The sequence below is a fragment of the Galeopterus variegatus genome, unplaced genomic scaffold (assembly GCF_000696425.1).
Source record: "Galeopterus variegatus unplaced genomic scaffold, G_variegatus-3.0.2 Scaffold1455, whole genome shotgun sequence".
Classification (NCBI taxonomy): Eukaryota; Metazoa; Chordata; class Mammalia; order Dermoptera; family Cynocephalidae; genus Galeopterus; species Galeopterus variegatus.
The window spans coordinates 276394-292298 of record NW_007727566.1 but is presented as its reverse complement, the minus strand read 5'-3'; the positions used below and the strand labels follow the sequence as shown (position 1 = coordinate 292298).

Here is a 15905-nt window from a genome sequence, read left to right as displayed (position 1 = left end):
CTTTTTTCTTTTCTGTTCTCTGCAAGGTTTTTCTATCTAGAATGCTATTTTTGCAGGGTGGCCCCCAGAGCCGTTGCGCGGGGCCCCCCCCCCCCCCACCTCCGCAACCCCCACCGCCCCACACCCTCGTGTGCCGAGCGAGATCTTTCTGCAGGGCCTTGGGCTCCCTGGTGAGCCGAATTCCTCTGCTCAGGGTTCATTTAGACCTGCCTCCTTGCTCCTGTCTGATTTATTAGGAAAATGCCCTAATCCGTTGTTTTCTGGGACTTTACCAAGGTTTCACATTGGGAGGAGTAATCTCCCAAACCCTCTGGAAACCAAAATCCACAGTGAACCTCAGCGGATGTCCGCAGCCACCGAGAACTGGGACTGTGCACATCTGAGCTTTCCCAAGGTTTTTCTCCTACTCTGTTTGGTTTTCACCACTCCTGCAAGACCTGTGGCTTTAGTAAATACTGATTCTGCTGAACGACGAAAGAATGCTACTTATGCACTGTGGCTCACAGCTCTGCTTAACAGTAGAGTTCACAGATGTTTTCAAAGCCACGTTGCAGGGTGATAACCGTTTGGGGGGTTAGGTAGGAGGAGAACTTTGTCTTTTGCTGTACTTAAAGTTTCTCTCCCCTGCTATTAGCTCCGTGTTTGCTTTTTATCACGGAAAAAAGCCTTTGATAAAAACAGAAACTTCCTACTTGCAAACACCTAAAGACATACTCTCTCTTGATAATATCAATAGGGGGAACTTGGGGAGGGGGATACCTTTTAGAGGAGTACCTTTACTAACACATCATCCAGAACAAGCTCCATTGTTACAATCAACCTAATTTTAAAAAACACACTGTTAAAGCATGAGAAACGTTGTTGGCATGCATGACCACCCAGGGGTGCCAAACTTGCTGCTGAAGTGCTTGGACATCTGGCTTCTTTTAGCAAAAGTATTTCTGTATATTTTTTTGTTAATGACATCTGAAGGCCAAACACCCATCTGCAAGGTGAGGGTAGTATGTCTCCTCACTGGATTTTGCATGACCTTGGAGTTGAGGTAGTGCCCACGTGTGGCAGGCGGAGATGGTGGTTATGCATGTAATACCTTTACACATATCCATTCTTCTTTCCCTTGAGAGGCATCAGAAGCTTTCCTCTGAATCTAATCCTTCTCTTCCCAGCTCTAAGACTCCCAGGGAAGTGTATACTTCCTGGTGTCTAGTACAGGAGAGGTTCTGACTCTCCTACTGACACTCAATGCAGTGCCCATACCTTCAGTATTATGCTTTTGCTGATAAAGATCCTAATAGCAGAGTTTGTTTTTATTTCTATATTTCTAAATATATTTAGATAAATTATAAAATAAATTATATAAATATTATTTAATTATATTATAATTATATATTTAGAAATATAGAAATATGTAAATATCTAAATAAATATCTAAACAAATATTTATAGTATTTCTATTGTAGTTCCTTTGTTAACAAATATTACTGTTTGTCACACATCAACAGTGTTTTACAACTTGTTGATGTCAGATATCACAGAATTTACCACTTTCATTACTTTGCTAATCTCCCATTCCACTCAATTCCATAAAAATTAAATGGTTTGTGATTCTGTAAAGAAAATGTTTGTTAAGGGCTGGCCCGGTGGCGCACTGCTACAGTGCGCCGCTTGGGAGTGCGGCAGCGCTCCCGCCGAGGGTTCGGATCCCACATACAGACCGGTTCCGCTCACTGGCTGAGCGAGGGGCGGGCGCAGCACCTAGGGTTGCGATCCCGTTGCCGGTCCTGGTCCGGTACGGGCGCAACACTGAGGGTTGCGGTCCGTGGCCGGACACGAAAAAAGACAAAAAAAAAGGAAAAAAAAAAAGAAAATGTTTGTTAAATATTTGAATAGGCATTAAGTACACATGGTATATAATTCCAAAGGTAGAAAGTGTGTGTTGAAAAATAAGTCTCCTTCCTTCCCTGGGCCCCAGTTTTCCTCTCCAGAGGTAACCAATGTTACCACTAAATAAGCTCACTGTTCTGTTTCTGTGACAATTTATGATGAACAGATTTTGAAAAGCTGTTTTGAGCACCTACACACCAGCGATTCTTTTTAATCCACTAATTTTATTATTTTAGTTATTTTTCTATTGACCATTCTGAAATGCTAGGGATTCAGGCCACTTTGTAGAGTGACATTGTGGCTCTGGGCCTTAACAAATGGATCGTTTCTAAGTTCCTTGATTTCAGTGACCATGATTTATTCAACTTTAGTGCTCCCCAAACAACCTGCCACAGTTACTAGTGGGTACTAGGTCCATGCTAATATTTATACACCCAGGCTTAAGAATAACTGATATTCACAGTAACCTGGTACTTCAGAGCCTGTTCCTCCTATGCGGCGGTATTAACAGAGAATTTCCCTCCCCACCACTGGATTCTAGCTTGGTGTCTTGCTGGTTTGTAGCACACACACTCCTATGGCCCCCTTCTCTGCAGGTGAACTGCTAGTCTGTGAAGTAACTGGTAACCAGAGAGGCATTGTCTGTAATGGTTAAGAAAGGAGGCATTAGAGTTTGAATCCTGCCTTTGACACTGGATTTGTGACCTGGTATATTTATTTCAACCCTCCGAGATCCAGCTCTGTGAAGTGGTGATTCATAGAGTTATTTTAAAGATTAGATAGTGGTAGATGTAAAGGGCTTAGCATTGTGCCTGGCACATGAGAGACATGTGAGGGGTCTTCAAAAAGTTCATGGAAAGATTCATAATTACCTTTTAACTCCATTTTTCCATGAAGTTTTTGAAGTACCCTTGTATAGTAAGTAGTAGCCTTTTCTTTTGGGGTTTGCTGTCATATTATACTTTCATTCGACAGGTGAATGCATTTGTCAGCTCAAACTATGTTATGGTACAGTAACAGATGACTCAGAAATCTCAGTGGCTTACAAGAAGATGGGTTGATTTTCTTGCTGATATTATATGTATTTTATGTATGTCTTCAGCACTTTCCTCTGGGATGCAAGCTGAGCTGCTCCTTTTGGGAAATGATGTTGTGGCAAGAGAAAGAGGGAAGGCAGAGTTACAAAGTGGCTTTTAAAGCTTCTGCTTGGAAGCACCTTCACGGGTCACGTCTATGTTTCATTGGTATGGTTGTTAGTGGAGTGGATTGTCATTCTAAAGGCTTAGAATCAGTAAGGATAGGCCTGGGAGTGGGAGGCAGCAAATATCTCACAGTAGTACAATCTACTTTGTTGGAGAGAGTCATAATTGTGGACCCAGAGGTTCATCAAACCCTGAGAACTGATTCACACTGACTCATAACCACTGGTTTATAAGTTTTTATCTCTTGCAGTGGATGGCGCATCTGCCCTTGGTACCAGGCATAAGAGCCTATATGGAGCAAACTCTTCTTGGTGGTGGATATGCTCAAAAGACTGAATTATAAACTAATGAATTAAATAAAGCATACAAAATCTGAGTGTTACTTAAGGACTGTTTATATCCAGAATATGGCTTGGTTTTTAATTCAGTTCTCCTTTTGGAACTATTATTGTCCAGAGTTCAAGAATGAACTAGAATGATTGCAGTGTATCCTAGACAAGGCTGGAGATCACCAATGGATTCTTGCTCTTCTTATTTAGGCTTTTTACTTGTTAACAGATAATTCTTTTCTTGTCAATTGTAAATTGCATCACCTCATGACTTGTTATAATTATTCTCTTTGTAGCTATCCGCTTCTTGAATAATGAGACTTTATTATCAAATTAAAAAGTCTCTTCAAATCACAGTGTATGATGGATTAACCAGTTTGATCCATTATATGTTAATTCTTGTTGGCTTTGGTTTCTTAGTAATTTTTACCACTCCTGGCCCAAGATTCTGAGGGTTGCTTTCACTTTTTCTGCTTATAGCTGGGTATGTGATGTCTGCTTGGCATGTGATGTCATGCAATATGATGTTAAGAATGTCCAAAAAATCTATTACAAAAGTAAGTTTAAAATTAAATATGTATTTCCAAATCAATAAAAAAGAAACTTTGCTTAGCTATGTTATTTGTGAATAACTGAATAATTTAAGAGTTTGATTTTGAGTAGCATAACTTTTAAAACAGAAGAGTATATTTTAAAAGTAAAAGTAAATAGCAGCAAACACAGAAAGGGAAAGGGAAGCATTACGGTTTTTTTTTTTAAACCAGTACAATTTTGATACCAACATCTAATATAGATGGCATACAAAAAACGATAAAACTTCAAATCAACCTCTCTTAAAACTACTGAGTAGCTCATCTTAAGGGGAAAGCTTTCAGCTTTTCCCCATTCAGGATGATATTGGCAGTGGGTCTATCATACATGGCTTTTATTATGTTGAGAAACCTTCCCTCTATAACTATTTTGTTGAGAGTCTTTATCATGAAGTACTGTTGAATTTTGTCAAATGCTTTTTCTGCATCTATTGAGATGATCATATGGTTTTTCTTCTTCACTTTGTTGATGTGGTGTATCACATTTATTGATTTGTGTAAAAAAGAATGAAATTCTACCATTTGCAACAATGTGGATAAGCCTGGAAAAAATTATCCTAAGTGAAACAACCCAGGTATAGAAAGAGAAATACCACATGTTCTCACTTATAACTGGGAGCTGAATCCATAAATAAACAAATGAACAATAAAAAGAGACAGAAAGAGACAACAATCATAGTAATACATTGAACTTTTAGAAAACTAGAGGTGGAAAAGGGGAGCGGAGGGATAGAGGGAGGGGGGCTAATGAGGAATTGGTCAACAGACACAAAGAATGATTGCATATTGTAATGATGAATAAGCTATCTATACTGATCTAATCACCACACATTCTACCTGATTATTGAAAATCAATGTTGTACCCCACATGTATGTATAATAAAAATAAATAAATGAATAAAAAATAAAGACTATTGATCCCCAAACCCCAAATCAGTATAAGCACATAGAGAGCAGTAGCACAAGCAAATGAGTCATTCAGCATCTGTTTATTGGTGTAGCTTATCACCACACTAGATTAAGGAATTCTATAAAGCTGTTAAAAAATGAAGTATATTCATGTGCATGGATATGAAAAAAGATCAGTTGAAAAGTGCAAGGTCCAGAACTAAATACAGTATGTTCTGATTTGTGTAAGAATTTTTTTTCTCTTTCTGGAGAAACAGGTATGTGAGTGCATGCATAGTTATTTGCTGGTTGCCTCTAGAAGAGAAAGACAAAGGTTAGGGTAGGGGAAGAGACTTTTTAAAAAATCCTTTTTTACTGTTTGAATTTTTAAGTTATGTGCATGTAATCATTTTAAATTATATTAGTTTTTAAATGACAGTTCCCTGCAAAATAACTTCATAAAATTTTAGTAACTAATTCTCCTACCCTGTTATACTACTTTAAATACTCCATTGATTGATTATCAGAGACATATGCAGTGAAGTGTAGGTGGAGGGCAACTTGGGCCATCTGCTCTAGAGGGATGTGGTTAACAGCAGTTAGACTGTGCTACTTGTGGTTAGTGACAGTTTGTCCATCCAGTCATTAGGAAACACTGACAAAAATAAATAATTCAGTACCAGTGCAGACTATGATATTTAGAACTACCTTGTAGAGACTTATTTTTTTTAATTATGTAATATCTAAATTTTAAAATTACAGAATGAAATAACCATTTAAAGCATTTACTATTTTTAATCATTTACCTACTAGAAATTTGAGTGAGGACATAAAGGATAAATGTTGAAATTACTTGTTTATAACTTTTAAATTTATTAAACAGATTTCACAATTCATAATACATCTAATTATAATAGTTAATAAACTATAGCTATTCTTTATGTGTATATCCTTTGAAGGTATTCAAACCAAAGGGATTCTTTATTTCCTGATTTTCTTTTTAAAGCACAGCTGTCATATTTTCTCTGGGCTCAAGTCACTCTATTTAAATGAGAAAGGAACTGAGGTTTCCTTATGCTTTAACAAAAACCACTTTATTGTCAATAACCATTCCTTGTTATTGTCCAGATTACATGTATGGCTATAGTCAAACTAGAAATGAATAAGTAAAGAGATAGTAAAAGGTTCTCAGAGATATGTGGTTCTCATAGGGCTGTAAGATTTTACATATCTACTAGTTAACTGAAAGTGTTCTGTGTATTATTTTCTTGAAGTCTAAATATGTCACTTATCAGAAGATTTTCATCAAAATATCCGAACTGAAGTTCTCAGTGCTTTAAGTATAGGCATGAACTAACTTGGTGGTTTAATTGTTGCAGGTGGGTCTTCTGGTGCATATCATGTCCAGTTTCGATGATGCAGACACAGAAGAGACGGTAACTTGTCTCCATATGACTGTTTACCATCCTACCCAGTTGCGAAATGGAATATTTCAATCAATAAAGTTTTGTAACAGAGAAAAACTCTCCTCCAGCGAAGTAGTGAAATTTGGCCGAAATTCCACCTGTCATTATACTTTTCAGGACAAACAGGTTTCCCGAGTTCAGTTTTCTCTGCAGCTGTTTAAGAAGTTTGGCAGCTCAGTTCTCTCTTTTGAAATTAAAAATATGAGTAAGAAGACCAGTCTGATTGTGGACAGTAGAGAGCTGGGCTACCTAAATAAAATGGACCTGCCATACAAGTGCATAGTGAGATTTGGTGAGTATCAGTTCCTGATGGAGAAAGAAGATGGAGAGTCATTGGAATTTTTTGAGACTCAATTTATTTTGTCTCCAAGATCACTCTTGGAAGAAAACGACTGGCCACCACATAAGCCCATACCTGAGTACGGCAGTTATTCATACTGTTCCACACAAAACACTTCTCCTATAGAAATGGATGAAAATGAATTGTGAACACAGAGGTCTAAGAGGAGAAACATGAAGGATGAAGAGCTTTGGAAACATTTAATAAACACTACTTATTAAGGGTTTATTAGTGTAGTATATTATAGTCATCTGTTATGCTGTCAGATTTGGGATTTGGTATCATCATTTTGAAGTCTGTAAATTATGTTAGTCATCAACTTAGTCACCTATTGTATTCCTGGGTCTATTTAGAGTTATTTTAAGTGTACTTCTGTGAGTGTTAATGTATAAAAGATATCCTTTGTGATGAAATAATGTTCTCAGAATAAGCTTATTATTTTTCTGCTTGATTTTCATCCTATGTTTTCTTTTCCTAAGGAACCATCTCTTGGTTTGGTCACGTCATTTCAAAGCAGCCATTTGTTTTTAAGGTCAAGGTTCAAGGCGATTGTGGCCTGCTAGTACTTGTAGTACCAGATTACTGGAATGCATTCTAGAGTTGTGTTTGTGCATCATTGTGGTTTTAACATGGACTTGAGAAATAATAACCTTGACTTGCTGTAAAATTATAGTGTTTATTCCTAAGATGACAGTTCTCCTTGTCTATATTCAGCATCTAAAACCAGTATTTAAACATTTAAAAGAACCACTATGTTAAGTTTAAAATTATTATTACCAAATTTGAAGTCTGAGTTTTAAATACTATATACAATTTTTAAGTTTCATGAATTCAAATTTTTAACAGCATCCATGAACACAATAATGTCAAGTTTTAATTCCCCAACCATTTTCTTTGAAACTCTTCCCAAGGACGGGAAAGAACTGTTCTTAGGCTACTCTATATCAGTAAATATATGTGAGCATTTATAATAAATGCTTAAATCTTTCTAGAATTTTAGCTTAAAAATGTCTTTATTTAAAAGATCCTTATTCAACTCATTTTAACTAGGTAGTGAATGTTAAATAAATAAATGAGAATGGTAACCATTCAATTAAGTTAAATTCTAGTGTTACCAGGAAGTGAGGGTCTCTATATAATTTTCTAGGTAAATGAAACTCTTCCTGCAATAAGAGGTCCATTTTAGGGGAAAAAAAAAAAAAAAAGGTAATCATATTTCTTTAACAACCTTTCTAAAATATTTTTTTTTTATAAACTGTCCAGGCTCTTACCAAGAGAATGTAAACCCTATTAAACTTTTTCTTGACAGGTTTCCTGAGTTCAGTTTTTTCTGTAGCTGTTTAAAAAGTTTAGCAGCTCAGGGACTCTCTTTTGAAGTGAAAAATATGAGTAAGAAGACCAGACTGGTTGTGGACAGTAGGGAGCTGGGCTACCTAAATAAAATGGACCTGGACTATAGAATGTGACATCCAGCACCTTTACCTCCACTCCCCAGCCCTGGGACTGTTCAGGCAGATTGAAATATTTGTCCCTATATAAAATGGCTGGAATGACTATTTAAGTTCCTATATCAAGTTTTCCTGCTTACTCCCTGTGGTAGGCAGATTGATGGCCCACCCAAACATGTCCAGATGTCCAGGTGCTATCTCCAGAACCTGTGAATATGTTGTTACATGGCAAAGAGAAATTAAGGCTGCAGATGGAATTAAGGTTGCTAATTGGTTGACCTTAAATTAGATGATTTTGGATTACCTGGGTGGGCCCAATTAATCATAGGTCCTTAAAAGTGGAAGAGAGGCAGAACAAGATGTCAGAGTGATGAAATGTGACAAGGACTTGACCTGTTGTTACTGCCTTCAAAGGTGGAGGAAGAAGGCCATGAGCCAAGAAATGCAGGCAGCCTCTTAAAGTTGAAAAACATGCATTGGACAACCAGAAGTTGGGAAAGGCAAAGAAACCTCCAGAAAGGAAGGAAGTCCTGAGGACACTTGATTTTAGTCCAGTGAGATCCGTGTTTGACTTCTAACCTACAGAACTTTTAAGATGATGAATTTGTGTTGTTATGAGCCACTAAATTGCAGTTATTTATTACAGCAGCAAATAGAAAACAATATAGTCTCCTTTACCTAAGGTGGTTTACTCTCACTTCTTGCTACTGTCAATCAATTGCCTTTACTATACTATCTTTTTCTAGGATTATAGCTTCCTGTTTGATATGGATTTACAAACTAGATCACTCAGCTTGTTAGAATTGTTTACAGTGTAAATACAGTAGTCTCATGGTAAAGGCTTTCTATGAGTAAAGTATTATATATTTTAATATGCACATACTATCATTATGACTATTTTGGAAGACTTTTTCACTTTTGTTCCTTTTCTTTGAGGTTGACGGATGAATTAATAAATTAGTTTTTAAAATTTTCATTTAATGTTTAGATAGAAAATTGTTTTCTTAACATACAAATGAAGGAAAACATCATAAACAGAATTTAAAGTCAATTGATAAGGGAACAGATTTAACACACAAGGATTAATATCCTTAATGCATAAAGAACTCTTAAAAATGAATTAGAAAATTCTTAACAAAAATTTGAAGGACATGAGCAGACAAGTCACACACGCGAAAGAAACACATGTGGCTAATAAATACATTCTAAGAAGTTCTTGCAGGCAGGGGCAGGAGCCCACGTCCCCAGGCTCAGGACCCTGGGCATGCTCTATTGTTTGTCTGGTTGTGGGTGGGGCCTACAAAGTTTTAATATTAAAGGAATTCATGAAACCTAAACAATGTGTTAGGTGATATTTAGGGCCAGAAAAAACTCATGTTCATATAAAATAGTTAATGATTTCTCCTAATGTATATCCTGGAAACAGTTTTGTTCAACCTGAGAAATATTAACTTTAATTTTTTCTTTTTCTTTTCTTAAAAGATTGGCAAAAGAGAGAGCGGGTTGCTAAATACTAACTTATCTTTGTTCTCCAAAGAACAAACACTTTCCATGGCCTGACTCTGATAGGTAACAAAGAAGCAATAGGTTAGTATTAGGATTGTTTTGATTACAAAGTATAGAATCTCTACCAGAGCCACCTACATTGTTAGAGGGAAGCTGGAGTATCTCACAGAACCCAAGGATGGAATGCAGCAGACTCAAGGCAGGAGTCAAATGCCTCTAGCTCTGCCCCTCAATGCGTATTGGCTCCATTCTCCATTTGTTCCTCACTCCACGTGGTGGCGCATAGCTACCAACTTAGCTCCCAAGTTTTACATGTTATTGATCACTCCCAATTCTAGTTCCAGGGAAGGGTTGGCTTGGGTCAGGTGTCCACCTCTATACCAATCAATTCTCAGGTAAGGTGGTTTCATTATATAATGGCTGCATGTGGACAGAAAAAGCATTTTCTCAAAAAATGGCCACAATGTGGTGGAGTGGGGGCAAACAAAAATACTGATGTTTGATACAAGGTACTACAGCTAAGTTGTGAAACTTTCAGTACACATCTTAAGGAATCATTTGTCACAGGAAATTGATTTTTTTCTTGGGCTCTTTAAGTAGAAGGGTGCATTAATCCCTGCCAGTGTTGATTCTACCTCTAAAATAAATGTGCTCTGCATTTCTATAGCCATTATAAACTCAAGCAACACCATGTCCCCTTGAGGGTAGTGTACATCTACTCTTGCCCTCTTACAACCCATTCTCTATATAGCAATTACAGTAGTCTTTTGAAACTGTACATCCTGGCTTACAAAAAATGTCAGTGGCTTCCTTGTACACATCAAACAAAATTCATTCTTAACCATGGCGTAAGGGCTTGCATGAGCTGGCTCCTAACTACCCCTCCAATATCGTCTCATACCACTCTTCCCCCTCACTCATGATGCTTCAGTCCCAGTGGTCTTTTTATTTGCAGAGCACGGTGGACTATTTCCCACCCCAGGAACTCTGTACTTGCCATTCCCTTTCCTTATAACATGCGTCACTAGGCTTTTTCTTAACCTAATTGGTTCCTGCTCAATAATTAAGTCTTAGTTCAAATATCTCCTCACAGAGGATTTTCCTGACCTATCAAACGTGGTCAACTGGCTCCAGATACCCTCTGTCCTATCGTCTTGTATATTTCCTGTGATCTGTGATTTTCTTACTCATATGTTTACTTATTATTGTGTGTGTCTCTCACCAGAATGGTAAGCAAAAGAGCAGGGACCTTGTATGTCTTTTTCTGCTATGTCCCTAACACCCTACCAGACACAGTAGAGTCTCCAATATTTGCTGAATAAATAAGTTATTGCTAGTGTTTTTTTAATAAGTAAAGCAAAAAATTAATATTATTTTTCCTAGCAGTTAAAACACATTTTCAAGTTTAGTTCCATCTTGCTTTCCTAATTCACTCCTTTTTGTCTTCGTATCAGGTTTAATAAAATAATTACAATTCAGAAGTTAGAATACTTGCATGTCTATGGAGTAAAACCAGTAATAATCAAATAATTTATTACCTTTAAATGTAAAAATGTTTATTCACAATCCTTGAGAAGTTACCATTCCTTCAAAAAATTCTCTATGAACAAAAAGCCAAGAAAAATTACAATAGTAGCTTATGCCAAACCAAAAATATACATCTGATGTATACAAACTTTACAAAGCATTAACACAGGCAATGTGAATATAGATTACCTTTAAATTATTTTCAATGACATAGCTACAAATTAAATCATGTAAAGAGAAACATAAATAATAGCATTACCTAATGTATTATATTCACATATTTAAAGTGTCATATTTATTTCTATGAAATAAAAAAGGAGGTAAGACTACAGATGTCATTGCCTAGCAGTTCAAATATTGAAAGGGCCACATGATTTATTTTTTTTTAAGTGCGGTAAGAACTTTAAGTTACTATTTATATCTGGACCTTCCTATATTTTTGAGAACATGCACTATTATAGTTGCAAAAAAAAGAAAAGAAAAAACACCAAGGAAAAGCCAAAAATAGTTTGCTTACTAAACTCATACTTGATCCTCAGCAAAATCAAGGAAAGCAATTAGAGAGTGTTTTATATCTCTGGCCTTTTATATTGATATGTAAACTTTAGGAAAAAGAAGAATTGTCTATCATAAAATGCAGTTATACATATTGAAATACTTAGTTCCATCCTATTAAAGCACCTTGTACTTACAAGGCAAAGGAAAGCTCAATAAAATTAATGGAGCCTTTCACACCAGAAAGGATTTTTATCCACTTTGAAATACCCGTATTACTTTTTTAGGCTTTCCTTTCTTAAATCATGCAGAGAATATGTTCTTTATAAACTTTTTCTAAGCTCATTCCTTGGAAATATAGAATTAAAAAAAAATAATGACACCTAAAAACTTAATGTCAATTAAGTTAAAGTCAATATAGTAGCATGTAAAATAAAGTGAAAAGCCTAAATATATATATATTTTCTTAAATATTATTTTTGATTATCATCAACTTGAAATGTCTAAACTCTGAAAGCTTATTTTTATTATATTATCCTTTGTTCAGACTGAATCAACATTATCACCTTAGGATATATAATAAGTATAGAGAGAAATTGATACTTGATTTCTGAGACTCACCTACTCAAATTAATTGTGCTTACTATTAGATAATAAAATTCAAAGAAATCATAGAAGTAAATAATGCTGCAAAAGGGAACACTACTGTAAATCTGAATCTGACAATCTCTTTATGCTCCTTTCACATCTGCTGAGAATTAACAAGAAAAAGCCTTAATATTTTCACAAATAGACAATGAAACAGACTTAATAAAGCATTTGAAATAAAATTAATAAAAATTTTTTTAAGTGAAAATCTGCAACAGTAAACAGGAATGCTATAAAGAAAAGAGCTAAATGTAACTGGTAACATGATAAAACTATTAAATTGGTCTTGAAAAGCAGAAGGCAGATGATGAAATTGCACTTAATTCTGAAGCAAATCAAATTTATCCTATCATTCTTACTTCTTTCTAATACAATAAGCATTTACAACATGGTTTCTTACCTCCCCCTTACAAAACAATTTATACATTCTAGTTGGTTTTTAACATTTGGTCATAACTGATAAACAGGGTTACGCAATTTTACCCTATCTAGTCTGTTGATCTGCATCAGATTGCTTTATGCCAGAATCAGACAGTTCTAATACAGGATTTACAAATCCAGAATACTCAGAATTGCCATTATCATCCATTTCAGCACTAACAAAATCATTCTCCCACTCTAGCCCATTGGAATCATCAGAGGCTGATGTAGGATTACTTGCAGACTTCTTGCTGCTATACTTAAGTGCTGCTCGGAGAATGTCTTCCTCTGTTTTGGAACGTTCTCTCATGGGAAGCATTCTATTCATTCCTATCATTTGAACAGAATTTTTAGAGACTTAAGTGAGGATAAAAAGTCATACTGTATTGACTTTCCATACTGGAAAGACTTCCCAGTTTAACAATACAGTTTTTATTTAACTATCAGAATTGATTTGTGAATTAACTTAAAGAGCCAGTTTCATGGAGAACTTCTTAAGAGAAATTGTTGGGGTCTAATCCTAAAGTATGCCTTAGATAAAAATAAATATTACTATTCACCAAAGGGCATTTTTGATGCAAAACTGGTCATCTGATAAGATAAAATTTCTAATGAGCCATAAATAAAACAGAACAAATGAAGGATTTCAATTGCTATTAATCTCACATGGTCAAATCAGCATGTCTGTTAAGGTCCTTTCCTAGCCTGATGATAATATAATTTCCCAGAGAATGACAATCACTCTAATGATAATAATAACAACATATTCTTTTCCAGCACTTACTAGGTTGCAGTTAATGCTAAATGCACTTTACATATGTTAACTGATTTAATCTTCAATAATTCTACGAAGTTAAATATAGTACTGCCATTTTTCCCATTCTACCGTTGAGGAAACTGAGGCAGACAGATAAATGATTTCAGTAAGGTCATGCAGGAAATTGTTCTAGGTCTAATTCTGAACAGAAAGAAACTGGTAAAGTGAAAGTGTCAAAATCGTAGAAGGAAAAAATAATGTTATTTTATTGTCAGAAGGAAGGGAGAGAGGACGGAAATGTGAATTTGTAAGTATAGAATCAACTTTGGTAACAGAATTAAAATCCAAGATTGGCAAAGAGATTTATAACAATATCCCTAGATATATTCAATAATTTCGTTTTCTGACCTTAAAGAATTAGATCCCACAGTACCAAAAAAACCTCTTAAATCTGCATCACAGTTATCTGCTATTCCTGAAAAATCACGAAGACTCAACCCAGTAAAGCGAGTTATTTTTATAGACAAGATAAAAATATGAGCTGGATACTAATATTATTTTGTGGATTTGTTTCTGTGAATTTCTGTCTAAAGAAAGCTGGATTGTACATCAACCTAGAAGCAGATTTCTGTCCAGTGGGCACCGTTCTCTACCTGGTCTAGTTTAATAATTCCATGAATAACTTGAATAATGACCTAGAAAGTCATATTATCTATAAATCTGGTAGTGTGGATGACAGAACCAGTAATTAACAGATCTGAAAGGCTTTAGTTCAAATTGAATGAGATGCTAAAATCAGAATAAATTTAAAGTCTGATGATTGGGATCCACTATGTAATAACATTAAGTACAGGATCAGGGAAATGGTGTTCAGCTGAGAAGATGTCACGAAGTGAGAAGATGTAACAAAGCAATCATTGAAGTTCCCCGTGTATCTGTCTCTTTGTTGATAAACAGCTGCACTAGAGGATATCTAAAGTCCATTCTCCATCTCAATATTCTATAAAATATTTAATGCTTACTATTTTTCTTAAAGTTTTGTATTCTATAATTAAGTCTTCCTTTTTAGATTGCTTATTTCTTAAAATAAAAACTTGGGCCTTATTCAATGAAATAGCTTTTTTAAAAAAATAAACATTTCAGATACAATTTTGAGTACTTGATATATGCCACACCCTCTACAGGGTGTTTTATATATATTATTAAATCCTACCAACACTCATCCATTAATTTGTTCAAATATTTATTGATTGTCTATTACATGTCAGGCATTTTTAGACCCTAAATATACAACAGTGAAAAATTATTAAGTTTAATATTCCCTTTTTATGATGAACAAACCATGGTTTAGAGAGATTAAGTAATCTACCTGAAGTACTACAGCTCTGAAGACATAAGAAAATTCAAACTGATATATGAGTTTTTGTTCTATCCAAAATGCTACTAATTAAATTACTAATTTATAATGAATTAAATGTTAATTCATTTTTGCAATTAGATTGCCCACAAGGGGGCAGTAATCCTTCATATTAAGTCATAGGGCTGGTTTACAAAACCCTTAAAGTACAAAATTAACATTTTCTAAATCTTAAGAAACATTAAAAATGAGGCAACTTTCTAAACAGTTCATCAACAAATGATAATCACTAATACAATTAATAGGCTAAGAAATTTTTATATGATTTTTCAAGGTCTTGCATTTATTTAAGTTTAAATCAAGACAAAAGACAAAAAAAATAAATAAATAAATAAATAAATCAAGTAAAATACTAAGGTAGATTTGTATCAATCAACACATATTAAACTTTTAAGGTAAAATTGAGAATTATGAAATACCTTCTTCATCTTCCCATTCTAGATCTAAGGATGTGCTGTCATCATTTCCACTAGTTGATTTAGTTTTGGTCATTAAATCACAACTGCTTTCTGTATTTGGTGTTAAAACTGTGGCATCTGATGAAAGTCCTAGAATATATATTAAATACAATTAAAAGTCTACTCTTTTACCACAACAGCCATTTTCTTTTGCAACAAATGTCTCTCTCTAAATGTTACTATTCCTTTAACTTCACAAGAAAGAATTCTTGAAATCATTACATTGGTAAGTTTCTGTTAGGAATAGTATAAGAGCTTTTTTTTCCTTTCTCTTTCTTTTTTTGCCATGTAAGCATAGCAATCACGCAAATTTAAATAAATTATAAACATCTCAAATATGACAAATTCTAGGTAATGTTAACTAACAGTCAATTACAAAGGGGGACAAAGATCAAACAAACAAAAAAGATAAACCAAATAAAAAGTAGCCTGTATTTTCAAAAGGAACTACTACTACTATGCTTCCATTACTGGGAAGCATAGGAGTTTTGACTTCTGAAACCTGAAGAAATATTTTAATCTTATAAATC

At 34.9% G+C, this 15905-nt stretch overlaps 2 protein-coding genes across 4 annotated transcripts in view; one reads left to right on the top strand and one right to left on the bottom strand.

The window, feature by feature from the left end:
- The window catches only part of TIFA (TRAF-interacting protein with forkhead-associated domain), a 7782-nt gene extending 667 nt beyond the window's left edge, over window positions 1-7115 (top strand). For both annotated transcript variants that reach the window (XM_008577139.1, XM_008577140.1), the window contains exon 2: window positions 6273-7115. In XM_008577139.1, the coding sequence (XP_008575361.1) occupies window positions 6294-6848 (555 nt within the window). In that variant the 5' untranslated portion in view covers window positions 6273-6293 and the 3' untranslated portion in view covers window positions 6849-7115. The remainder of the gene's footprint in view (window positions 1-6272) is intronic.
- A 4072-nt stretch (window positions 7116-11187) lies between these two features.
- The window catches only part of AP1AR (adaptor-related protein complex 1 associated regulatory protein), a 34938-nt gene continuing 30220 nt past the window's right edge, over window positions 11188-15905 (bottom strand). For both annotated transcript variants that reach the window (XM_008577141.1, XM_008577142.1), the window contains 2 exons: window positions 15337-15465; window positions 11188-13073 (listed from right to left, as the gene is read on the bottom strand). In XM_008577141.1, the coding sequence (XP_008575363.1) occupies window positions 12808-13073; window positions 15337-15465 (395 nt within the window). In that variant the 3' untranslated portion in view covers window positions 11188-12807. The remainder of the gene's footprint in view (window positions 13074-15336; window positions 15466-15905) is intronic.